Source organism: Sorex araneus, chromosome X (assembly GCF_027595985.1).
Source record: "Sorex araneus isolate mSorAra2 chromosome X, mSorAra2.pri, whole genome shotgun sequence".
Taxonomy (NCBI): domain Eukaryota; kingdom Metazoa; phylum Chordata; class Mammalia; order Eulipotyphla; family Soricidae; genus Sorex; species Sorex araneus.
This window is the reverse complement of record NC_073313.1, coordinates 278,059,292-278,085,966: the sequence shown is the minus strand read 5'-3', so window position 1 is coordinate 278,085,966 and position 26,675 is coordinate 278,059,292. Positions and strand designations below refer to the sequence as shown.

Genomic DNA, 26,675 nt, shown 5'->3' with positions numbered 1-26,675 from the left:
AAACCACAGCAACGAGGATAATTCGCATATGCACCGGGCTAAGTGAAAGAAATCAACTTAAAAGACTATTCTATGATTTCAGAGAAGACATTGAAGGCTTCACTGGCTGCACAGGAGTTGGAGAGACGCTAATTTAGAAGAACTTTAAGTGGTAGAAATGCACTATATACCTCAGTTAGATTGTGTTTTTCCTGACTCTCTGTTTTTCCTTAAAAGGATGAATTTTACTAAAATTATAATTTCAGTAAACTTTATTTTAAATGATTTTTTGAAGTTGTTATTGACTTAGTTTTGAGATTTATCATAAATCCATTAGCTTTAGATTCTAAACCAAGTTGTTTTTTAAATTTTATCCGATATAAAGGATATTTATATATATTTATATATACATATGTCCTTTTGTGCCTCAGACTTTTTAAAATTATTTAATAAGTGATGAACAAGAAATTCTGAAAGCTTGAGAAAAAGATTTGAATATCAAAGTATAGTATGGTGAGATTAATAATTAAAACTTTTATTTGCTTAATTTTCTAAAGGAGAAGAAGAAAATGCTTCTCGTTCCTCTGGATGGACATCCTATTTGCATAGCTGGTCTGGACTTCGATAGATTTATGAAAAGAACATTATTTATTAAACTAAATACAACCCAGTTGGTGAAAAGAAGGTGGTTCATATCTATGGCTGTCACTCTTTTTTCAAAAAGTATATATACTCACATCTGTACACACATACATATATATGTACATACATGTATTTGAACATACATATGTCAGGTATATTGAAAGTTTCCAGTTGAAGTAAGTTAGCCAGAAGTGTTGGTCCAGTCCTTTTTCTCATCTCCCAAATATGCTGCTAGAAGTGAAAAATACCAAGAATTAATTCACTCCCTCCCCTGGAATCTCAGGACCCACCTCAGTGAAACATAAATTTTAAGTTAAATTAAATTTTTGGCACTACACCAATCAAAAAAATCATACTTTAAAATAACATCACAAGACTGTTGCAAGGCAAGACATGCAGTTACATTGTTATAAATTGTTAATATTTTCTTAGAGTATAAAGGAAAATTACTGTACAGTTGATATTTTATTAAGGTACTGTAAGTATGGCACAGTTATTTGAAACTAAGTTAAAGTATAACTTTGGTGAGTTTTGGGGCCACACCTGGCAGCTGCTTGAGGTTATTCCATGCTCTGTGCTCAGGGATCACTCTAAGCTACTTCCAGTGTGTGTGGGGTGGGGAGGAGGCCAGGGTCAGCCACATGCAAGGCAAGTGTCCTACCCACTATGATCTCTCTGGCCCCGTAACTTAGTTTAATTTTCAATGAGCTCTTAGAGTATTTCAAAACTCAGTTTTAGAAGACCTGTTAATTGCCTTGTGAACTGATAAGACTGTTTTATTGCCTGGGGTAATTTCATGAGTTCCCTTTAGACTTGTGTGTGTAGTGCCAAGATGACATGCAGGGCCTTGTGCATGTGAAGCACTTTCTAGCCACTGGTCTTTGTCTCTTAAGCCGTCTTGGCTAGCTCTGAGCCTGAGTCTGTTTTGAGAATTCTCTCCTAATAAAAATCTACAGATTCTTACTCAGCAGTATATCTCAGTAGGAAACTGGTGCTTCCCATCAGAAGAAATTCTAGAGTAGCACCTTTAGATATCAGTGCTGAATGCTAACTGTTCTTAGGAGTAACTCAAGACGGTAGTATTGAAAGCCTATAATTTAACTGACTAGATAAAAAATGTGTACTTTAAATCATAAATTGGATGACTGTTTTCAATTTCTTTTTTTTAATTCACAAACAGTCTATGTACTCTGAAGTTCTCTTCCAAGTCTTCCCACTTAATTCTAGTTTTCAGACTCAGCTGGTAAACCAATGCTAGTATATTAATCAGAACATCAGTTTCTATTTTAGTTTTATTTAATTTGCTGCTGATGAATTTTGTTGTTCTTTTAAAAATAGCTCCTACATCTTTCTTTCTTCTTGTTTTACAAGATGAGACATAACTTGTGAATGTATTAATAAATATGGATCTATTAGAGATCTATTTTGTTTAGCATTTTTTGTTTAGCTTTTTCACTTACATAAACTGAATGAGTGTATCTGTAAAATACATTGTAAGTAATAGTATTTTAAAAATCATTTTTTTCATTATGCCATTTTAGTGTGTATAAACTTGTCTTGAAAAATATTTTCTAATGGATATAATAATGAAAATATTTTTGCATGTTAAATTATGATATGAATATTATTTCTTGGTTCCAGTAATGAGGGAATATAATTATTTTAATATTTTGATTAAATTATTAAGTGTACATTACATTTTTATGCCTTGCTCTTTCTGTTAGACACTCTTTGGAATTGAAATTGGTTTATATTTAAATTTCACATTTTGGGGATATGGTGCCACCAACAGGTCAACCTGTACCTGCAGGGCGAGTACATCAACATTCTGATGGTGCCTTAAAATTGCCACTGTGCCTTTGACCAGACCCCAACAACTTGGGACCAAGTTTACCAAGAAATTAAACCGCCAGAAGCTAGGTATTTGGGAGCCACACCCACAAACCACCTTCAGCTCAGCTGTACAAGCTCATTTATTGGCCTTATTTCAGAGACCTGTAGATAAATCTCGAAAGAGATCAAAAGCTGCAGTTAAGCTCAGACCAGCGCATGACTGAACAGACTGGAGTAAATCGGATGAGGGCGGGTTGGCCTGGTGGTCCGCCCAAGCAGAGCCCCCAGCAGCCACTTGCTTCCACAATCCAAAACTGCCATATCCCCGGCCTGATTTCACAATCTCAGGATGGACCTCACCAAGATATAATCTGCTGAAAATTCTGGTATGCAGGTTTTGTGACTGAAATCTCCAGGCTTTCTCAGAGTTGGGGTCGGCTACCTCCCTCGACTTCCCAATACACATGGAAGCACTGGCAGTCACCCCCACGAACCAACTCCAGTGCCACTCTGTAAGCTCTACTACCGGCCTTGCTTCAGAGACCCTAAATAAATCTTGAAAGAGATCAAAAACCGCAGTTAAGCTCAGACCTGTGCATGACTGAACAGACCGGGGTAAATTAGAGGGATCCTGTGCCCTCCCAAACAGGATCCCTGGCAGGGTCCCTGGCAGCCACTTGCTTCCATAATCGAAAATTGCCGCCATAACCCCAGCCTGACTCCACCGTCTCAGGATGGACCTCACCAAGGTATAATCTGCTGAAACTTTTGCAATGTGGATCTGAGCGCATCAACAGCCCTGGCCCAGAGACACAGCAGCAAGTCCTTGAAGACACCACAGCACTGGAGATCTCTCCAGGCCCCATACCGAGCCAATTTCACAGGGGTACCCCTGGTGAAATTGTAGTCTCCCCACTACAGATGGATTCCCGGTGACCAGGAGCTTCCACAAGCAAGGTCTCACTCCCCGGTATGCGGGTTCCAGGACTAAATCTCCAGGCCGCATGGCAGCAGAGAACCCGTGCTGTCCCTTCCTGGGTTCCTGCCTGCCCAACAGACCAGCTGTCATGCCCACAATTTGCCTCCTTGCTCCATCTTAGCACACCAACAGCCCTGGCCCAGAGACTGCCAATTGAATCCCAAAATGGATTAGTGCCATACGGAGATGTCTCTGGAACCCAACAATTTACCATCTAGAAATTTACATTTACAATCGTGGCTGTGTAAGCTCTCATGATATTCAAAATGAACAATGGAAAATAAATTATCTAGCGTCTGCCCCTGGCATGTAGGTTTGTATGATGGTGGGAAAATTCAAGCAAAACATAGTGCCCAAAATTAGAAAGTATTGGGGAAATTGCCATAGAGGCAGGGTGAGGACTGGGATGGGACAGGGGGAGGGGTACTCGGGACATTAGTGGTGGAAAATGTGCACTGGTGGAGGGATGGATCATTATATGGCTGAATCTCAAACATGAAAGCTTTGTAACTATCTCACGGTGATACAGTTTAAAAAAGAAAAAAAATAGTTCATGCCCAATTCAATCAATTTAATCAATGCCGATCAAATAGCAATACTCCTACATTACAAAATAAAAATAAATTTCACTGTTTTTTTGCTACCATATATAATTTAGTTGTGCTCTACAATACCAGGTGCTTGAAAAAACACACTGGCGTTTTGGTATATGATGTCATTTTTTTTTTCTTTTTTGGGTCACACCCAGCAATGCTTATGGGTTACTCCTGGCTTTGCACTCAGGAATTACCCCCAGCAGTGCTTGGGGGACCATCTGGGATGCCAGGGATTGCCCCAGCGGTGTTTGGGGGACCATCTGGGATGCCAGGGATTGAACCAGATCGGCCACATGCAAGGCAAACACCCTACCCACTGTACTTTCAGGCTGGCCCGTTATATGATGTCTAGAACATGACACCAACCTTGTCTGACATGTGTCTTCCAGCTAAAACAGCTTTTGGACACCTCTCAAGTTCTAGTCTCTTGGAAATAAGGCATATCTCTATATATAGTGAGCTCATGCTGTAATGAAGACCTGAGAATTTAAACGGGGCAATACTGTAACAAAAGACTTAACGGAGTGTTTTATTATTTGTTATCAGATATTATAATTGAAAATGTATAGTATAAATCTGTATTGAGGAATGTGCCGTTTCCAGTGAAGACACACTTTGATGGCTGGTGAATAGCATAGTGCATGAAACTGCACTCAATCTTGTTTTAATTTTGATACTGCCACAAAATGGGTTTAATACTACCCTGTTTGGGGTCAGAGAGATAGTACAGTGGATAAAGTGTTTGCCTTGCACGTTGTTTACACGGATTGGATCCTTGGCACCCCTGCCACCACCAGGAGCAATATGTAGTCAGGAATAAACCCTGAGCACTAGAGCCAGAGCAGTAATACAGCAGGTCGGGAGCTTGCCTTGCACGCAGCCCGTGGGTTTGATCCCTAGTGCCATACAGGTTCTCCTAAGCACCGCCAGGAGTAATTTCTGGGTGCAGAACCAGGAATAACCCCTGAGCACCACCAGGTGTAGCCCTCCAAAAAAATAAGGCATATCTCTGCATACAAACAACAACAAAAAGACTATTCTGTTTTGATGTAGTAACTGAAAATTATCACTTCACAATAAATCATACCAGGACAGAGGAGCTAACACCCGACTTGCACATGCTTTGTGAGCTGGAGGCCCAGGTTTCATGCCTAGCACCACATAGTTCCACAAACACTGAGCTGGAAGCAGACCCTGAACACTGGGTGTGACAGCAAGCAAATAAATCACATCACAGCTCCCTTGCTATACTGACATTGTTTTTAGAAGCTTTGTAATAGACTCTTGAAGTCTTCTATGTATATTATGTAATTTGCAAATACTGAGAATTTAACTTTTCCTCTTTCCAGCTTGAACCCTTTAACTTCTTTGTCTTGTCTGATTGCAATTGCTAGGACTTATAAAATTGAGCAATAGTGGAGATAGTGGACATTTGGCCTGTGTCTGGTCTCAGAGGGAATACTCTCAGTTTGTGATGTTTATTTCATATCCTGCAAATGAGTCTTACTCTCAAGATTCCCAGGGTCACTTTTACTCCAGCCTTTCTGCAGGTGCACTTGATTTCCGTGATTGCCTGATCCCTAAGAGTTGTCCTGGCTCACTGCACATCTTCAACACGAAAGAACAAACATCTTTGGGCTGGAGTGATAGCACAGCGGGGAGGGCGTTTGCCTTGCACATGGCAGACCCAGGTTCAATTCCCAGTATCCCATATGGTTCCCTGAGCACCGCCAGGAGTAATTCCTGAGTGCAGAGCCAGGAGTAACCCCTGAACATTGCCAGGTGTGACCCAAAAAAAAGAAAAATCTTTTTCATTGAGATGTTTGAAATCTCAAACCCTTTGTTGTTGTTGTAGTGTGGTAGAAGTTGTGGGTTTCAGGATCTCACCCTCAAAGTCATGAATGCATTACTTCTCAACATACTTCTCAACATAATGTGAAGCTGTATGAGAGATCCAATTCATGATCTCACACGTGCAGAGCATGCTCTCTACCACTGAGTCCCATCTCCAGGCATCCTTGATATATTTTGTTTGTATTTTTGTCCATTGTTGTGTTTTACTTATAAAACAACATGTCCTTGTCAATCAAAAACTTCCAAGTATGTGGAAGATTGAAATACAAATTTATCCTAAAGACACATATCCAATAGCTAGAATTTTTTTTTCAATAAATGAAGAATATACTTTTGGAAATCTTACCCAAAAATCCTATCTATAAAAAAAATTAAAGAATAAACATAATTCAAAACTAAATCTCTAACTGCCCCCCATTTAAGTATAATAGAAAAAGGAAAATATAAACAAAATTCTTATCCGTGTCAAATTTTAAAATATGGTGCTGGACAACTTATAAATAATAAGTTGTCCAGCAACTTATAAATATAAAAAAAACTTATAAAAACTTATTATAAATAAATAAATAATAAAATAATACTAAAGAAATTATTTTAGGGGAACAGGGATAGTTCAGTGGTAGAGTGTCGATTTTATATGCCGCAAGTTCAATACTCAGCACCTTGCAATTCCAGAAGCTGTGTCATTTAGGATATCTTTCGCCACAAGAAAAAAAGGTACAACCTTAAGTGGACCATAACCAAGTATGTGCAGTTCGACAACTAAGGATGTAACCCCAGTGAGTACTACACTAAATTTGTGACCATAGTAGCCAAGAGTACAAGCATTTAACAATTTGGAATTTATTTTTATTTTTGTTTTTATTCATTTTTATTATATTGCAATCAAAACTCTTATTTTACTGGAAAAGGAAAAAAACTTCACATTTCAAAACTTTGGAATAACAATAGAGGTACCTCAAAATTTATAGCCTCAAATATTTCTATTAGAAAAGTAAAAAAAAACCACAGAAATCAATGATGACTCACTGATTTCCCGCTTATGAAATTTAAAGGATCATTAGAATAGAAAAACTTAAGATTTAAAACTAATAATAAACAGAAAATGAACAAATGAGTATCTTGATTCAGAAAACTAATAAATAGTCAAAAGTCTAAAAGAATTTATCCAAAGGAAGTAGGGATACCACAGATTGTATTAATAGAATGGGTACATGGAGTAGATTTTCCAAATATATGAAAATAGTTGGGGTTTGTTTTGTTTTGTTTTGGGGTCACACCCGGCAATGCACAGGGATTACTCTTGGCTCATGCACTCAGGAATCACTCCTGGCGGTGCTCGGGGGACCATATGGGATGCTGGGAATTGAACCCGGGTTGGCCTCGTGCAAGGCAAACGCCCTACCAGCTGTACTATTGCTCTAGCCCCCCAAATATATAAAAATAGTATAAATAACTTATAATAATAATTTTGAAGCTTAAGAGATGAGTCTAACTTATTCATTTTTATTTCTTTATTTGCTTTTTGGGTCACACCCAGCTATGCACAGGGGTTACTCCTGGCCCATGCACTCAGGAATTACTCCTGGCAGTGCTCGGGGGACTATGTGGGATGCTGGGAATCGAACCCGGGTCGGCCCCGTGCAAGGCCCACCGTGCTATCACTCCAGCCCCTATTTATATATTTTTACCTTTCACACAACACTTCTTTTAACTGACGTTTTGGATAGAGTTACCAGCAAAGAGTTTCCATCATACTCTTGCTGAACAACCTCTCTGCTGAGTTTGTTCTTGGCTTCCAGGAAGCCTGCCCTGTGCTTCTTGCCAGACCCAGCAGCACTTAGAAGTCCAGTGCTTGGTTCCTACTTGATTCCAAAATCGATGTGTGGGCTGGAGCGATGGCACAATTTGATGTATTTTGTCTTGCACGAGGCCGACCCGGGTTCAATTCCCAGTATCCCATATGGTAATTCCTGAGTGCAGAGCCAGAACTAAACCCTGTGTATCGCTGGGTATGACCCAAAAACCAAAAAAAAAAAAAAGAAAAAGAAAAAAAGAAAAACAGAAATAACTAAAGTAAAAAACTATTTACTTATATCTCTGATTAGTATTTACACAAAAGTCCTCAACAAAAAAATTAGCACCAAACAAAACATTGAAGGATGGAAAGCTAGAGAGATGCTGTGCCAGGCTGAACTTCATTTCTGGGGCTCCGGAGGAGGGCTAGGAAGTCCAGTACCACCCCAATAGAGCCCTGGCAGCTGAAAACCTTTCGAACCCAACCACTACGACAGTCACAGCTGATCTTCACAAGTTTGGGATGAGCCCCTCACACCTGAGAATGAATTTGTTGAAAAACCCAGGTGTTCGGCTTTTGTGACTGAAATTTCCAGGTTCTAGCAGAGTTGGCTGTCCTTCCGGGAGCCTGTCGGCCACACCCACAAACTGCCTCTGGTGCAGCATAAACTCATTAACGGCCATGACCCAGAGACTAACAAATAAATCTCAGAAAAGGACCCTTCTGGATCCTAAAGTTATTTCCAGTTTATTTGAAATTTTAGAATCCCTGAAGAGCAAGATTTCATACTCTACTTCACTGATGTACCCAAGAGTAGTAGGCCACAATTAAAAGGTTAAGATAGAAGGCAATGGAACTTGATCCAAAAATAAATAAGTAAATAAATGTTAGCACACAAGACTGAACCTGTAACAACATGTTAGTGATCTCTTATACAAGGACTTAATGGCTCTAGGGGAGATACAACAATCCTCACACATTTTCTTCTAAGGAAACTTTTTTGGATTTTTTTTTGGAAACTTTTTTAGTATTAGTTGTCATTTAATGCATTATTCATGACAAGTAATACTAAATTTCTCCATGGAACCCAGGCTAGAGCCAAGGATTCCTAAATCTTACCCCGGCTTTTCAGATCTGTTGTCTTTCCTCACAGAATGAGAGGAATTTCAAGAGGAGAGGAAAAGTGAAGTAAAACAAGTTTATTTGAGAAATGAAGGGAGAGAAACAGGCTTGTCCAAAATGGGAAGCACCAGCAGGAGTGCGCAGGCCTGATTCCAGGGTGGGGAAATGTGTCCTAGAGTAAGAAGGAGAGGGGGCAAATGCATTCCTTTCCTTCTTCCAGGTCAGTTTAAGTGTCAGTTTAAAGTTTTCCCAAACCACTCCCAAGAGTCCGTTGCTCACGTGGGTGCCAAGCCAGGGATCCTGGAGCTGCTGAGGGCCTGCTGATAGTCTTAGCCTTTGTTCCAGAGGTGGACCCTCTCTTTCCAGGCTGTCCAGCCACATCTGGGCCTGGAACTCTGCATCTCATGGTTTTCCAGGGTTCAGTCCTACATCTCAAAGGCCTTTGTTTCTTCCAGTAGGCTTAGGTTCCAGACTAAAATTTTCCCAATATACATTACCAGGTAATTGTATACTGGGAGGATCTCTCTGCCTTCAATGCAGGGATCCAAGCCCGGCCTTCTGAGTGCAAAGCATATGCTCTAGTCCGTTGGTCCAATAAAATAAACTTTAAAAAGATCTCAGAAGCATAACTTTTACATCTTTCAGTATTCAAAGCAATTATTTTAAAATAATTGGTGATAGTTTGTGTTAGTGTTATTATTCTTTATATATATTTTCCATTTCTGTATATTATTCATTTATGTCATTGATTTTATGCTTATGATATCTCTTATCATTTACCCAGGTTGGCACCTGGAGCTCTCCGCTGCTTCCTTGTGAAGTCTGGTTATAATGATATCAGTCAGAGACACGAAAGAGTGATCTTCCCTGGCCATTAAATAATTTCAATAAATACAGTTTTTATTTACTTATTTTTTGAAAAAAGGGTGGAAAGATAGTATGGGGATTAAGACAGTTGCCTTCCATGTGACTGACCCAGGTGCAACTCCCTAGTGTGACCTATGGTCTCTCAAGCTCTGCTTAGAGTCACTCCTGAGCACAGAAGCACAAATAATCCCTGAGTGTGGACCTGAACAAACACTAACACATCAAAATATTCTGCACCATGACCACGCTGGACTTACTGAGGTGAGGTTATTCTGTGCCTATTTTATTAAGATGAATGCATGTTGGAACTTGTCAAATGTTTTATCTGCTACTGATATGATTATATGGTTTTTCTTTGTATTAATATAGTGCATTGGCTTGGTTGATGTTCATATATTAAACCAACCTTTCAACCTGGAATAAGTCCAGCTCCCTTCTCCATAGATTTCAAGGGTCTCAAGTACAACTTCACGGCTGCATTCAGAAGGCTGGGAGGACCAGAGTGTTCCGTGTGCAGGAGCTCAGGCTCTTTTCACTAATCCTGACCCCTCCAGGCACTCACTATGCTTGCAACAGCTAGGACTTCTGTCTACCCTCAAATTCACATCTTTCCCCACATAGGACTGACAATAGTATTCATACTGATACTTACAATCATGTTGACTTACAATAATATTTTAAGTGCCCGATGTCATTGCACCACACCCAGCACCATAAGTGCTACCATTCCTCCAGCACCACACTGATCCACATTATAGCAGACTCACGGATCCATCTCCTGGTGAAGTAGTCTGCCAGTGCCAGACACCTATGTGTTCCCAAAGCCTAGAATTTCAGTGAGGTCAAATATTAGTTTGTACAGGTACATAATAAAATAGCACGGATGTTGGGTAGGTATCACTGTATCATTGTCATCCCATTGCTCAACAATTTGCTCGAGCGGGCGCCAGTAATGTGTCATTAGTCCCTGTCGCGTTCAGGGTCAGGGGAATGAGGCCCATTATTGTTGCTGGTTTTGGCATATCGAATATACCACGGGTAGCTTGCCAGGCTCTGCTGTGCGAGATTCTGCATCGCTCTCTTCCAGGAGCTTTGTCTTATAGTCAGATATAGTTAAGTAGGTAGGTAACAAAGTATAAGCATGAGATCAAGACAACACGATATAGGACAGAGAAGGGCAAGTGATCTTAATAAATACTCTGCCTGTGAGGATGCAAGCCAGGCACCGAGAGTTCTATGATTCTCAAGGTGTTTCCCTTTGTTACTATCAGGCAGAACCAGTGTAGGTCAGTCTCAGATGGCTGCTGAGTGATATAGCTCATCACATGATCTTTATATATTTGATCATATCAAAATCATGACTGATTTATAGGTTTATTGGCAACCCATGGAAGTGGCCAAAGATGGTCAGTAACTCAGGTATCTTTATGTGTGTGAGGAGGAAAATGAGGCAGGCAGATAAGGGAAGGGCCCCCTGGCAATGGAATTTCTGGGAAGTAATAACCAGCCAAGCAGCACGAATGCTGGCCGACTTTGACCGTGAGTGTGGAAAGGTCGGACTGCAGCTGAATTTCACCAAGACAATGTTCATGAGAAACGGACTATGATGTTCCATTTGCCCTCAACGAAACAAACATCTCCGAATGCAGCAGCTATGTGTACCTGGGTCGAGAACTCAACATGATGAACAACTTGGCACCTGAGTTGCACAGGAGGAAGAGAGCAGCGTGGAATGCCTTCAAGAGCATCAAAGAAGTAGTTAAGAGGACAAAGAACCTCCGTGGACACATCTTTTCGACTTCACCATTCTTCCTGCATTAACATATGCCTAAGAGACCTGGGCCCTATGAAAACAGGATGGGAACGCTATTCGGGTACCCCAAAGAAGAATCGAAAGAGCTATGCTTGGAGTATCACGTTTCACTCAAATGAGAGAAGGAATCCAGAGTCCGACCTCTGTTGACGATCAATAATCATTTTTTGCCAAGGTGTCGAAAATCAGATGGACCAGACACGTAATGTGATTTAAAGCGACTGCTGGACTAGAACTGCTACCGACTGAATTCCACAGGACATCAAAAGACCGAGTGGCCGCCCACCTACGAGATGGTCAGACTTCTTCATCAAAATCCTGAATTTGAGGATTCAGGTTTGAGGCTGGTTTGAGGCTCTTTGTGTTCCTGGAGCGAGCAGACGCCATTGGGCTACACTAGCATGTGACAGAGACGAATGGAGATATTACTGGCACCCGCTCGCTCGAGCAAATAGAGAACAATGGGATGACAAGTGATACAAGTGATACAAGTGAATAACCAACTAGCCCTAAAGCTATCAGGACTACCTTGAAAGCATAGGAACTAAAGCCTGAAAAGATCCTTACCTGGCACCAACAGACCCAGAAAAGGTTGGACACCCGCTACCCACCTCGTGAGAGAAGCTCCAGCAGGAACAAAGGCCAAGGAAAGGAATTTCAAAGACGGTCTTCATCAACAACCCAACTCTACTCTCTTAGCAAGATCCTAGCAATAGACTTAGCTAGGTAGAAAGCACCAGATGAAGCAGCTTAGAAACACCCTATAAAGCCAACTTGAACAAAAGAAGCATGTTCATAGGCTGCTCGAGTCCGTGTGCTGCCTGTGCCAATGTGGGCAAGCACATGTAGTGCTAAGAATGTGTGTCACCTGCATCTCCCTCTGAGACGTGGAGGGCTCTCTCTGCCCTTGGAGGAGCCTACATCTCTCTGTCGGTCTCTGTCTCTGTCTGTCTGTGTCTCTGTTTCTGTCTCTGTCTGTCTGTCTGTCTGTCTCTCTCTCCCTCTCTCTCTCTGTCTTTCTCTCCCTCTCTCCCTTCTTCCCTCCCTCCTTTTCCTCAAAGCCTCCAAATCACATCTGTTTTTGCTTCACTGTCTTCTCCTGAAATTCTTTTCTGAGAGAAAGGCAAATACCCAGAAGACCTGGGTAAAGCCTGGGACTGACTTTCCTTTCCTGCAAAGATCAGTCCTTTGCTCCAGCCTGAGTCCATGGCTCCCCAAGAAATTGGGTGGTGGGGATCAACTCCCATGACCAATAGAACAAGTGGACATCAGATGTGGCTACTGGCTACCTAGTTGGGCTGGCGGGACTCTGGCCCATGCTGTGCAGGGACTTTATCAGTCCTAGCTTTCCTAGCGGGTCCCAGGGTGGCAGAGGTGGATCCAAAGTGGCCGTCTCTCTCGTCTACTTAATGTAAGCCACCTGTGGGGCCCCACCAACTTTAAAGATTTACATTTGTAAAAAAATCAGGTTAGCTACACAAAGGGAAGGGCTCAGTGATCAAGTAGGCAGTGAGCAAGGTAGTTCCTTCAGAATGTACACCAGGTGGTTAGTTTGCATAAGCAGATATTTGGGGTGGGCTGAAAGCTATGATATTTTCATCTTTTTATCAAGTCAGGATGTGGGTAAAGTTTGGGGTTCAGTCACACAAGAAAATCTTTTTGACCTTTCTAAGAGAATTTCTGGTTAAGAGCAGAGGTCTAACCCATGAGGCCTCTTGGGGTATCCTTTCGCTTTTATTGCTCATGTCACAAACCAACACAGCAATAGCAATTCCCCTTTACTGTGGATGTTGATGAAGGGAAAATGTTACCTAAGTCCCTGAGGTGGAGGTTTCACACCAATGGCAAAAAGAGGCTCAATCTGCAACATGATGTCTGACAAAATTGCCAGCACTGCACCTGTTGAGTTTTTTCAGCAAGAAGTCAACTCAACACATGATACAGTACATAAGAAATGAGAAACAGAACGGTGGGCTGTGGCAAAGGCAGGTCCGCGCACAGTATAGGCACAGGCAGGATGAAGGAGCAGTGTTCAGTGGACCAGAGCGGCCTCCCCAGGAACCGGGACGACAGGTGAACGATGGGTGACGGGCAGATTCCCAGCGTCATCCAATCTCTCCCTTTACGGTGCAGTCATCATCGTCGTTACTGCCGTAGTCTCGACCATCAGAGTTCCATCATCCTAGTCTCCTCGCGGACCTCAAAGTCTCCAAAGTCTCAGTTTTCCTCCTCCTCTCCATGTTGTCTTCTCTTCGTTGCTGCGCCCTCTTCCTTTGCGCTCTGCTTCTATGTGTGCCATTGTGCTCTTTGCTGTCTCTGTCTCCCCTCTGTGCTGTTGTCTTCTCCTTCAGTCTCTGTCTCTCTCTGTCTCGTGGTCTCCAGTCTGCTGCTGTTGTCTTCTTTCTTCTTCCAACCTCTTCTAACCCTGTGACTGTGTAACTTCTGACAACGACCTTTACTTCAGTGACTGACCTCCCCCAGCCCCTTACAGCCTAATTTATATAGCAATCACGTAGGGTGGGGATACAAAGGTGGGTTGAACATTAACAAATCAACAAAGAGAGGTAAGGACACTCCTCCAGAAGATTAACTCAAGGACAAAATCTCATCTAAGGAGATTACTCCAGATTACTAGGAGATTCACTCAAGGGTGGGATTCCATCCAGGGTGTATTGCTTTCTCCCTTCCTCATAGTAAATTTACTTCTAATATCTCTAGCAATGTAATTTTGTATGAGTATAGTAAGAGATATCAAGCTTAAAGTTTGGTTCTTCCTGAGGACATCTCACTATATATTCCAGACCACAGTCCTCAGGCCAGGTTAGTCTTTCTGGGTCCTTGTGGCAGGGTTCTTATTCAGTTACCTCTTTTTGGTCATGATAGAGTTTGTCCATGACCGTGCTCTTAACATAGCACTATAGCACTTGGCCTGGCCCATTTTGATGCCAGGGTAGCTCACAACTGGCCCTGGGTCCATCAGTCCCTCATTGGGACCCTGCTATTGGAGTGGTAGGAACTAAGAGCAACTGAGGCTTAAGTCAGGTAAATACAGATGCCCAGGAGTAAATATTATTTTGGAGTCAATTAATTCCCATGTTGCATAGCATAACATCAATTGTCTTCCTGTGTCTATACAAAAAGGACCTTGCTATGGGGCTGGAGCAATAGTACAGTGGGTAGGACGTTTGCCTTGCACGCAGCTGACCCAGGTTCGATTCCTAGTATCCCATATGGTCCTCTGAGCACTGCCAGGGGTGATTCCTGAGTGCAGAGCCAGGAGTAACCCCTGTGCACTGCCAGGGGTGACCCAAAAAGAAAAAAAAAAGGACCCCGCTAAATAAACCATACAAATGACATAAAGGAAAGAGAAAAGCAATATAGGATTATCAGTTGTGCCTCAGTTGCTCTGTCATAGGAGTGGCTCAATAGACCTTAAACTCCCTGTGGGAGCAGCAAAGACAACCCAATGTGATCCAACATTCATCCAGTTTTCTGCTGAGTGAGTCTTTTTCTCCTTGTAGATGTAATCAGAACTGTAACTACTGAAACAGGCAGGCAATCAGGAAAGATGGGGAGCCCGGCCCTCATGGCAATGAGCTCTTGGAAAGTAGTAAAACCAAGTAACCCTAGGGCTGTTAAAAAAAGAAAACCCTTGTGAGCACAGGAACTGAGATGAGAACTTCACCTGGAGCAGCACAGACCTAGAGAAGGCTGGATACTCCCCTCTGCCCCCACCCCCACCCCCACTCCAAAAGAAGCTCCAGCTTCAGGAAAGGAACATCAAAGATCATCAAAGGCTCCCAACTCTTTTTTTTCTTGGCAGCACCCTAGCAAGGACTCGCACCTAGGTAGAAAGCCCTGAGGGGTGTTGTGTCCAGCTTGGGAGAAACCGTGTATAAGCCAACTTGAACAAAGGAAGGGTGCACATAGGCCGCCCAAGCACATGTGTCACCCGCATCTCCCCTCTTGACATGTGTGCTTTCACACTTTCATACTGTAATGCTGGGGTCTGTGCTGTCTGCCCCGCTGAAGCCCAGGTTCTCTCTTGGCCATTCCTCAGAACTTCCAGATAAAACCTGTTAGGCTTCACTGCTCCTTTGAAATTCTTTTCTGAGAGCCAAAGGCAACCGAGCGAAAGGCCCGGGGAAGGCCTAGGGCTTACTTCCCTTTCCTGCAAAAGACTGAGGTTCCAGCAGACTCTTACCAGTCCTGGATATCTCCAGCTACTCCCCAGCTGGCAGAGGTAGGTAGAGAGAAAGAAGGCCAAGGGGATCTCCTAGCCACCTGCAGATCACACGGGCAGAGAGAAAGAAAGTGGCCGATTGTCTTCTTGAGGCTGTTGCCTGCCACCTCCCCACTCACACAAAAAACAGCCAGGGACCCCACCGGCATCATTACAAAGGTCAGGTTCCACTGAGATTTGAAAATGAAATCAATAGAGACACAGAGTAATAAGTGACAGGCACAGAGATAAGACTTCATGGACAAGGAGCTAGAAGGTCAAAAATAAATATCTTGCCTTCAGAATTAAATTTCACATAATTTTTTTATCAATGATATCACTTGTATCACTTGCCATCCCATTGCTCATCGATTTGCTTGAGCGGGCGCCAGTAACATCTCCATTCGTCCCTGTCACATGCTAGTGTAGCCCAATGGCGTCTGCTCACTCCAGGAACACAAAGAGCCTCAAACTGTTCATTCAGGGTTTTGACGAAGAAGTCTGACCATCTCATAGGTGGGCGGCCACGCGATCTTTTGACGTCCCGTGGAATCCAGTTGGTAACAGCTCTAGTCCAGTGGTCATCTCTAAATAGCATTATGGACAGCCCATCTGATTTTCGACGCCTTGGCAAATGAGACAGCGTCCCTGATTATTGATTGTCAACAGAGGTCGGAACTCCGGATTCCTCCTCTCACTTGAGTGAAATATGACATTCCAAGCATAGCTCTTTGATTCCTCTGTGGGAGACTCGAATAGTGTTCTCATCCTGTTTTCGTAGGGCCCAGGTCTCTCAGGCATATGTTAGTGCAGGAAGAATGGTGGAATCGAAAAGATGTGCCCGGAGTCGGAGGTTCTTCATCCTCTTAACCACTTCTTTGACGCTCTTGAAGACATTCCTCTCTGCTCTCTTCCTCCTGCGCAGTTCTGGCGCCAAGTCATTCCTCATGTTGTGTTCTCGACCCAGGTACACATAGCTGCTGCATTCGGAGATGTTTGTTTCGTTGAGAGCTAATGGAAGGTCAGGGACTAGTTCCTTTTTCATGAACATTGTCTTGGTGAGATTCAGCTGCAATCCGATGTTTCCACACTCGAGGTCGAAGTTGGCCAGCATTTGTGCCACCTGGCTAATGTTTGGTGTTATGAAAAAGATGTCATCAGCGAAGCAGAGGTGGTGTAGTTGCTGACCGTCTATCTTCACTCCCATTCCTTCCCATTCCAGTTGTCACATGACATTCTCGAGGGTGGCACTGAAGAGTTTTGGTGAAATGGTATCACCCTGCTGAACCTCTCTCTTTACATCGATGATTAGAACATCAAGGAGATCCTCTGAGAGGACAGAGATCCTCTGTCTGCCTCCCCCAATCTCCAGCGCCTCAGGGATCACACCCAGATGTGATCCACCCTACCGGTACCAGATAAATAGCTCATGGGCGGAGCTCCACTACCTCCACTACCCAGACACATTATAAGACACTTAATACCCATTTTCCATAATTACCGCACCATATTTGATGAGGTTCAAATATGGTGTGAACCATGGGAACACTTGTAAGGGCGATTAGGGGCTGCCCTAAAAGCCTCCATCCCTCTTGGAGAGCCCAGCAAGCTGCCTAGAGTACCCCGCCCGCACAGCAGAGCCTGGCAAGCTACCTGTGGTGTATTTGATATGCCAAAAACAGTAACAATCATCGACATAAAAATCAACGATAAGTTGATAAAAATTTGTTTCAGGGGCTGGACCAATAGCACAGCGGGCAGGGTGTTTGCCCTGTATGCGGCTGACCCGCATCCCATATGGTCCCCTGAGCACCGCCAGGAGTAATTCCTGAGTGCAAAGCCAGGAGTAATCCCTGTGCATCACTGGGTGTGACCCAAAAAGAAAAAAATTCCTTTCAAAAACCGTATATTTTTTATTTTTTATAGTTATGAAGCGATAGAACAGAGGTAGGGCATTCTCCTTTCACACGGCCTACCCGTGTTCGATTCCTCCGCCCCTCTCAGAGAGCCTGGTAAGCTACCAAGAGTATCGCACCCACAAGGCAGAGCCTGGCAAGCTACCCATGGTGTATTTGATATGCCAAAAACCAGTAACAATTAGTCTCACAATGAGAGATGTTACTGGTGCCCGCTCGAATAAATCAATGAGCAACGGGGTGACAGTGAAGGAAGTCAAAAAATGTAGCATGGGGGACCCTCTGCGCCTAAAGACTTTGATTCCAAAGATGTAACACATTCGAGCATCCAGCGGAGCGTCCGTTAGCAATGCACTAGGACACCGAACTGGGCTACAACTCTGTGCTGCCGGGGGTGGATTTTTTCCCTCCCCACCCTGTTTTCCTGCACGGAAAGCAGCGGGCTGGCGGCACCCATGTGGCAGGCGCCATCTTCTGTGACTCCAAACCTACAGGTATTCGGATTTTACTTTTGGGGCTCCCAGGAACTCATGGGAAGGGGGCGTAACCGGCACGCCCTCAGCCCAGATAAATCCGGAGCCGCTGAGCGCAAATCGGACCCTCTGCGCCTAAAGACTTTGAATTCAGAGACTTCTTACAGCAATGCACTGGGACTGTGAGCTGGGCTATGTAATTTCTGGCAGAATTTTCCCTGGACTTTATACAGAAATCCAAAACCGCACGGACGCTGCCGCGTCTGCGCGACTTAACATTTATAACTGTCAGCAATGTGAAACGGTTCCATTTGAACAGGTCTGACTTGGGAGGGAAACTCCAAATAATAACAGTAAGTTTTTGTTGAAATATTGAAGGTTTTTAATGTAGCAGCCACCTCTGGACTGTGAACTAAGCAAAAGCCCCACGCTGGCCGACGTGGCGTGGCGTACACCATACTATGAGGCGCAGGAAGGGGGATGAGGGGGAAAAAGAAAAAAAAAAGGGAAAAGGAAAAAGAAAAAAAAAAGAGAGAGAGAGAGTTATATCAACTATAGTAAGTTTTGTGTTGAATTATGGAATGTAATCAAGGTAAAGAAAAAATGAAGTGAAATTCATTAGTTATACAGTAGGGGGTAGGGGGTGGGGGCGGGGGGTATACTGGGTTTTCTGGTGGTGGAATATGGGCACTGGTGAAGGGATGGGTGTTTGAATATTGTATAACTGACATATAAACCTGAGAACTTTGTAACTTTCCACATGGTGATTTAATAAAAATTAAAAAAAAAATGTAGCATGGGACAGCCAAAAATGGGACTGCTTTCAGCAGCTGGTCAGGAGTAAACTGAGGCCTTGTCTTTCACTTTCCTGCAAGGAGCAAGGCCCACAGCCTTATCAGTCTTAGATGTTTGCCGCTGTTCTTTGGGGGACAGAGGTGCATAGAGAGAAAGCATCAGATGTCCTTCAGAACCTGCCATCTCGTTTCCCACCACTGCACAGAAGTTGTTCAGGGACAACCCCCCCCCCCCCAGCATCACTAACATAAAGCAAATATTCCTTTTAAATACGTATTAGTGATTATTCATACTAGTGATGTAGGCAATGGGAAACTAGACAGAGAAAAGCCCCCAGGGCAATGGAATTTCTGGAAATAAAACCAATAGCCCACCTTGTGAGCACAGAACCTAAGGCCTGATAAGATCCTCACCTGACTCGAGTAACAGACCCAGAGACGGCAACTCCCCCACACCCCCTCCCCCCCAGAGAAACTGTAACAGGAACAGATGGTCAGGAAAGGAATTTCAAAGAAGGCCATGACCACTCCCAACTCTACCCTCTGGGCAACCGCCCTGGCAATGAAGTCTGACCTAGCAGAAGTGCCAGGTGGGGCACCTGGGAGAAACCCTCTAAAAGCCACCCTGAACACAGAAAGTGCGCATATACGCTGTCCAGACCCATGTGCTGCGTGTGCCCGCATGTCTGAGCACATGTGACATCTGAGCACACGTGTCACTTGCATCTCCCTTCTTTAGAGGTGTGCCGGGCTCTCTCCACCTCTGCGGAGAATGTGTTCTCACTTGAGCATGTTTCTCTCTCTTTCTCTCCCTCCTCCTCCTTCCTAAAGGCCTCCATATAAATTCTGTTTTTACTTCACTACTTGTCTACTCCTGAAATTCTTTTCTGAGAGACAGGACAAACAACCTGGAAGTCCTGGGTAAGGCCGAGGACTGGCTTTTCTTCCCTGCAGAGAAGCCTCGCTCCAGACTGAGTCTGTGGCTCCCCAGAAATCAGGTGGCAGGACCCAATTCCCATCCCTAGAAGACCAAGTGGACATCATGGGAACTTAAGCATAGCGGTGAGAGCTGACATTTCCCTCTCTTTGTCCGTAAGTTTGAATGTGTCTACCTTGTTCGTGACTCTGCCGGTATGGGTAGGAGATAGTTGAAATGCGGGTGCCGTCTAGGTGAATTGGACCTGGAGTTACGGTCTAGCTGTGACAGTTCAATTTTAAGGACTGTTTCAGGTGAGTGACTCTTTGATGGACTAATTTCAGATAAGTTTCTGTTTCGTCTGATGCGGGTTTCCTGAATCCCTTTGCCTTGTACAGTGTGTGCTGTGAAGAAAGCCTCAAAGTCCCCCCCTACCGTGGATGTGAGGTTATGGGACTCTCTTTCATTGGAACTAGAATGTCACAGTGGCGGCTCCCATTTCACTCGTGCATCGGTATCTTTGAAAGTGGCTATCACGTTCGTGAACTGAACTGGCCTGTGTGGATAGGAGAAGGTTTACATCAGGCTACCGTTTAGGTGCAGTTGTGAAGTGGAGTTACAGTGTAGCTGGGACAGTTCAATCTACACGACCGTTACCGTCCTAGTTTTCTTTTTCTTTTTTTTTTTTTTGGCTTTTTGTGTCACACCTGGCGATGCACAGGGGTTACTCCTGGCTCTGCACTCAGGAATCACCCCTGGCTGCGCTCAGGGGACCATACGGGATGCTGGGATTCGAACCTGGGTCGGCCGCGTGCAAGGCAAATGCCTAACCCACTGTGCTATCTCTCCAGCCCCACCGTCCTAGTTTTCGGGGTGTTCCATACTCGTCTTCCAAGGGCTTCCTGAAGCCCTAGTCTTGATTTGTTCATTTCAGAGATTTTTGAAGTATTCCTCATGTGGATGTCAGTTCATGTGATTTTCCTTCATTGGAGCTACTGGATAGCAGGGATATCTCACATTGCAGTAAGAGTATATGCATATTTGAAGGGTTCTATTTTATTCGTGAATCTTCCAGTGTGGATAGGAGGTTCTTGAAATTAGGCTACTGTCTAGGCCAATGTGCTTCTGCCATTAGACATGGAGTTTCAGTGAATTGGTGACAGTTCATTTTTCACCGACCATTATGACTCAAGTTTTAGGTCTTTTCCTTGAGTTTCTGACCAGGGTCTCCTGAAGCCCTTTGCATTCATGTGTACATTAAGAGCGTTTTGAAGTACTCCTCGAAGTGGAGGTCATTGCATGTGAATTTCTTTCACGGAAACTGGAGTGTAGCAGTGAGGGCTCACATTGAAGTAACCGTATCTGTATGGTTGAAAAGTTTCCTTTTATTCGCGAATCTTCCTGTATATGCAGGAGAGACTTGAAATGAGGCTACCGTTTAAGGGAATGTCTTTCTGGCATTGGACTTAGAGTTTCACTGTGGTTGTGACAGTTCTATGTCCTGGATCGCAGAGACTCATTGAGCATTCCCTGCTTAACCCAGGGCATATTAATAAGTTACAAACCTTTGAAACGATCACTATGATGGGAGTCGAACGGTAACTGTCACTGCTACACTCGATATTTAGTTCCAATTAAAGAAGCACACTGTAGAAAATGTGGGCCAACCTTCCAATGAAAGAAACACACTCTTCAAAACTTTTATTCGCCAGACTTCAAGTCCCTATTTATTAACCTTTCCTTTCGATTCACTAATTCGCCTTACAAAAACTCTCCCATGTAAAGGGGTTCCGGAAACCTGGATCGGTTGAAAACAGGGTACAAACGTGAAACTACAGCTATAACTGTTTAAAAAATGAACTTGAACTACTACACTGTAACTCTACTTCCAATGATAGAAACCCACTCACCTCACCATTAACCTGAACCTAAGATTCAGTAACTTGCCCTAGCAAACATTCATCAATACAAAGGGCTTCAGGAAACCCGAGTTGGATGAACAGGGTTCATACCTGAATTTACAGCTGTAACAATAGCTATAATAAGTGAATGGTACTTCTACACTGAATTTCTCCTCCAATGATAGAAACACACTACCTGGACTAAACCTGACTGCAAGTATCTCCTAACCTTAAGGAAAGATTGACTAACCAAGTGGAAACATTAAAATACAGCGATAATGAAGTCAAAAATGAACTGTCACAGCTACACTGTAAGTTTAGTTCCAATGAAAGAAACGGACTCGCATAAGCTTAAGTGGATTGTCAAGGCCCTCTTAAGCTTCAAGTAAGATTCACTCACATTCTTACGAAAAACTCATCCAAGAGAAGTCCATGAAACTCGAGTTGAACGAACAAGGTACAAATCTGAGACTATTACCTACTATCGTAGTGAAAACTAAAATTTCATGGCTACACTGTCATTCTTAGTTCCTATGAACGAAAGGAACACACCTAAACGTTAGATTAACTTTAAGGCATTCTTAACTTTAAATAAGGTTCTCTTGACACCCTTATCTAAAAATATCAATGGAAAGATCTTCATGCAACGCGTGTCGGAAGAACACGTACAAACCTTAAACGAGAGCCGTAACGGGAGTTAAAAGTGAACTGTCACTGCTATGCTGTAACGTAATGCCAATAAAAAAATCGTTCTCACTGAAACGTTAGCCAAATATTACTTTAGTTCCAAACCACCTAACTCCAGTGTCTCTTAAGCCTCTTAACGTAAGATTCACAAACACCCTTCCCAAAAGCTCATGGAAGCATTCCCTTCAAACCCAGTCCGATGAACAAAGTTCAAACCTTTGAAACGATAGCTACAATGGGAGTTAAAAGTGAACTGTCACTGCTACACCCTAACTTCAGTTCCAATGAAACAAACAGACTCTCCGAAACATTGGCCAAACTTTCTTTCCATCAAAGAAACACACTCCCCGAAACGTTCACAAAACCTTACGTCCCTCCTAACGTATACGTAGGATTCATTGACTCGCCTTACCAACCACTCCATAATGCAAAGAGCTCCAGGAACCCGGGTTGGAGGAGCAAGCTACTTGAAACTACAATATAATCTGAGACTACAGCTACAATTGGTTGGAAATGAATTGTCACTTCTACACTGTGACTCTACGTCCAATGATAGAAACGCACTGTTAGCTTAACTCCAAATTCCCTCTTAACCTAAACGTAAGATTCAGTAACATGCCGTAGCAAAATGCGACTGGCTCCAGGAAACCCTTTGTATCTGGCTTGGGGGGACGTACAAGGTACAAACCTGCAACAACAGCTATGACAGGCATGAAGTGTGAACTGAACGGCTGCACTGTATCTCTACCTCCAATGATAGAAACACACTCACCTAAATATTAGCCTAACTTCAAGTAATCCTACCTTAAGGAAAGATTCACGAACAAGGTAGGAACCTTAAAATATAGCGATAAAAGAAGTTAAAAGTGAACTGTCACTGGTATACTGTAATTCTAGCTCCAGTGAAAGAAACTCACTCACATAAACTTTAGCGTTCCAGTGAAAGGAACGCATATAAACGTGAGCGGAATTTCATGGCCCTCTGAACTGCAACGTAAGATTCACTCACATCCTTACGAAAAACTCATAGAATCAAAGTCCTTCATAAAACTTGCCTTGGACGAACCAGGGACAAAACTGATATTATAACTACTAATGCAGTTAAAACTTAATCGTCATGGCTACACTGTAATTCTTATTTCTGATGAAGGAAAGAAACAAACCTAAACGTTAGATTATTTCAAGGCATTCTTAACTTTAAGTAAGGTTCTCTTAACTCTCTTACCTAAAAATATCAATGCGAAGGCCTCAACTAGCCTAACTTCAAGTATTTCTTAACTTTCAGGAAATATTCACAAGCAAAGTGGAAACTTTTAAATATAGCGAGAAAGGAAGTTAAAAGTGAACTGTCACTTGTACAGTGTAATTCTAGTTCCATTGAAAGAAACGCACTCACCTAACCTTTAGCTGTTCTTCAAGGCACTCTTAACATTAACGTAAGATTCAATCACAACCTAACCAAAAACTCATAGTAGCAAAGGTCCTTATGAAACCTTGCTTGGATGAACAAGGTACAAACTTGAAACTATAGCTAAAATAAGAGTTACAGTTACTCTGTAACCTTAGTTGCAATGAAAGTCAAGCATTCATATAAACATAAACAGAACTTCAAGGCCCTCTGGAACTTAACATAAGATTCACGTATGTCCTTATGAAAAACTTATCAAAGACTTAGCAAAGTCCTTCATGAAACCCATGTTGGATGAACAAGGTACAAACCTGAAATCATAGCTAAAAAACTGAGTTAAAAGTGAACTGTCACTAGTACACATAATTCTAGTTCTATTGAAAGAATCGCACTTATCTAAATGTTAGCCTAACTTCAAGTCCCTCTTAATGTAACCCAATATTCACTAAGACCTAGTCTGAAAATTCATCGAAGTGGTACTTCAAGAACTTTTAGCCTTAATGTAAGATTCACTCACATCCTTATGAAAAACTCATTTAAGCAAGGTCCTTCATGAAAACTGTGTTGTAAGAACAAGGTGAACATTTGAAATTATAGCTAAAACAGCAATGAAAAGTGAACTCTCAAAGGTACACTAATGGTACAAAAGGTACTTTAGATTCAATAAAATGAATGTACTTATCTAAACTTAGGTTAGTTCTAAGTCCCTCTTAACTTTCACGTAATATTTACTAATGCCCTTACCCAAAACTCATTGAAGTAAAGTCCTCCATGAAAACTGCATTGGATGAACAAGACACAATCATGAAACTATAGCTATGACCATAGTTAAAAGAGAACTGTCACTGCTACACCACACTGTTTCTTTATTCCAATGAAAGAGAGGGACTCACCTAAACGTTAGCCTAACTACAAGTCTCTCTTAACCTTAACCTACAATTTACTAAAACCCTTACTGAAAATTGACCGAAGCAAAGGCCTTCATGAGTTCCTGGTCGGACGAACAAGGTACAAACCTATAACTATTATGGGAGTTAAGTAAACTGTCACTGCTACACTATAACTTTAGTTCCAATAAATGAAACGCAATTACCTAAAAAATTAGCCTAACTTTAAAGCCCTATTAACCTTAATGTAAGATTCACTCACACTCTTAATGAAAAGTCATCAAAGCAAAGGCCTGCATGAAAGCTGCGTTGGATGTACAAGGTACAAAACTGAAACTATAGCTAAAAAATCGAGTTAAAAGACAACTGTACACCGTAACTCTAGTTTGATTGAAAAAAAATGCACTCACTTAAACGTTAGCCAAACTTTACATCCCTCTTGACCTGAACGTAACATTCACTAACTCCCTTGCAAAAAACTCATCCAAGCATTGCCTTCATGAAACCCAGGTTGGACCAACAAAGTACAAAAATGAAACCATAGCTACTAATTAGTTAAAACAGAACTGTCACTGCTACACTGTAATTGTGAGTTCCAATGAAATAAAGGAACACACCTAAACGTTAGATAAACTTCAAGGCATTTTTAACTTTAACATAAGGTTCACACTTACAGAAAAATATCAATGCAAAGACCATCATAAAACCCAGGTCAAATGAACAAGGTACAAACCTGAAACTACAGCTAAAAAGTGAACTGTCATTTTAATACTCTAACTTTAGTGCCAATGAAAGAAACGCACTCACCTAAACCTTAGCCTAGCTTCAAGTCTCTCAACCTGACTTAATATTCACTAAGACCCTGTCGGAAAACTCATCGAAGCATGGCCTTCATGAAACCTGGTTTGGATGAACAAAGTACAAACATAAACTGTAGCTATGAACGTAGTTAAAACTGAACTGTCGCGGCTACACTGTAATTCTTAGTTCCACTGAAAGAAAGTCACCTAACCATTCGGTTATCTTCCCTATAGGAACTCACCAAAACTTTAGGTTAACTTCAAGGCATTCTTATTTTAACATAAGGTTCACTAGCATCTTTACCGAAAAACGTCAATGCAAATGCCTCCAGGCAACTCGGGTGGGCCGAAGAAGGTAAAAAACCCTTAGATAAGTTTGGACTAAGATAGTTTGGCCAGGGATAGATTGTCCCAAAAGAGATTGGGCCAAGATAGATTGGCTCAAGATAGTTTGGCCCTAATTACATTGTCCCATAAAAGAGGGGCTGAAGATAGCTTGGCACAAGATAGCTTGGCTCCAATATACTCCCACATAGACTGGCCCAATATAGATTGTTAGAGCAGCCCTACATAGACTGGCCCCACATAGGTTGGCCTCAACTATATTATCCCAAGATACCTTGATGCAGATAGATAGGCCCAAGATAGATTGGCTCTATATAGATTGGCCTCAGATTGACTCAGAATGACTCAACATAAGATAGACTGTTCCAAGATAGATGTTCTGAGCATTTATTGGCTCAGAGAGATGGGCCCAAGATGTATTGGCACAGGAAACAATGGCCCAATCGAGTTGGGCTGAACATATATTGTCCTAGATAGATTGGTCCAAGATCGATTGGCCCATGATTAATTGTTCTGCCAATCCTATTTAGGATGACTCTGAGTAAACAACTCTGACTCATTAACTCAGGAATTGTTCCTAGCGGTGCTCGGGAGACCATATGGGATCCTGGGAATTGAACTCGGGTTGTCCACGTGCAAGGCAAAAGCCCTACCTGCTGTGCTATCACTCCAGCAACCCCTTTTCATTTCTGATTTGGTTTATTAGAATTCAGATTAAGCCCTGTGAATTGTATTCTTGCAGTACTCTGCATTTCTAATAATAAATAAGAATAAATCAGAAGTATAACAAGTGGTTCAGGGACCAGAGAGATCTTAAAACAAGTAGGGTATTTGCCTTGCATG

At 42.6% G+C, this 26,675-nt stretch overlaps 1 protein-coding gene across 2 annotated transcripts in view; it reads left to right on the top strand.

Annotated features, from left to right (window-relative positions):
• LOC129399967 (GRIP and coiled-coil domain-containing protein 2-like) overlaps window positions 1-2,319 on the top strand; it is a 62,026-nt gene extending 59,707 nt beyond the window's left edge. For both annotated transcript variants that reach the window (XM_055121820.1, XM_055121818.1), the window contains one exon: window positions 537-2,319. In XM_055121820.1, the coding sequence (XP_054977795.1) occupies window positions 537-607 (71 nt within the window). In that variant the 3' untranslated portion in view covers window positions 608-2,319. The remainder of the gene's footprint in view (window positions 1-536) is intronic.
• The last annotated feature ends 24,356 nt before the right edge of the window (window positions 2,320-26,675 follow it).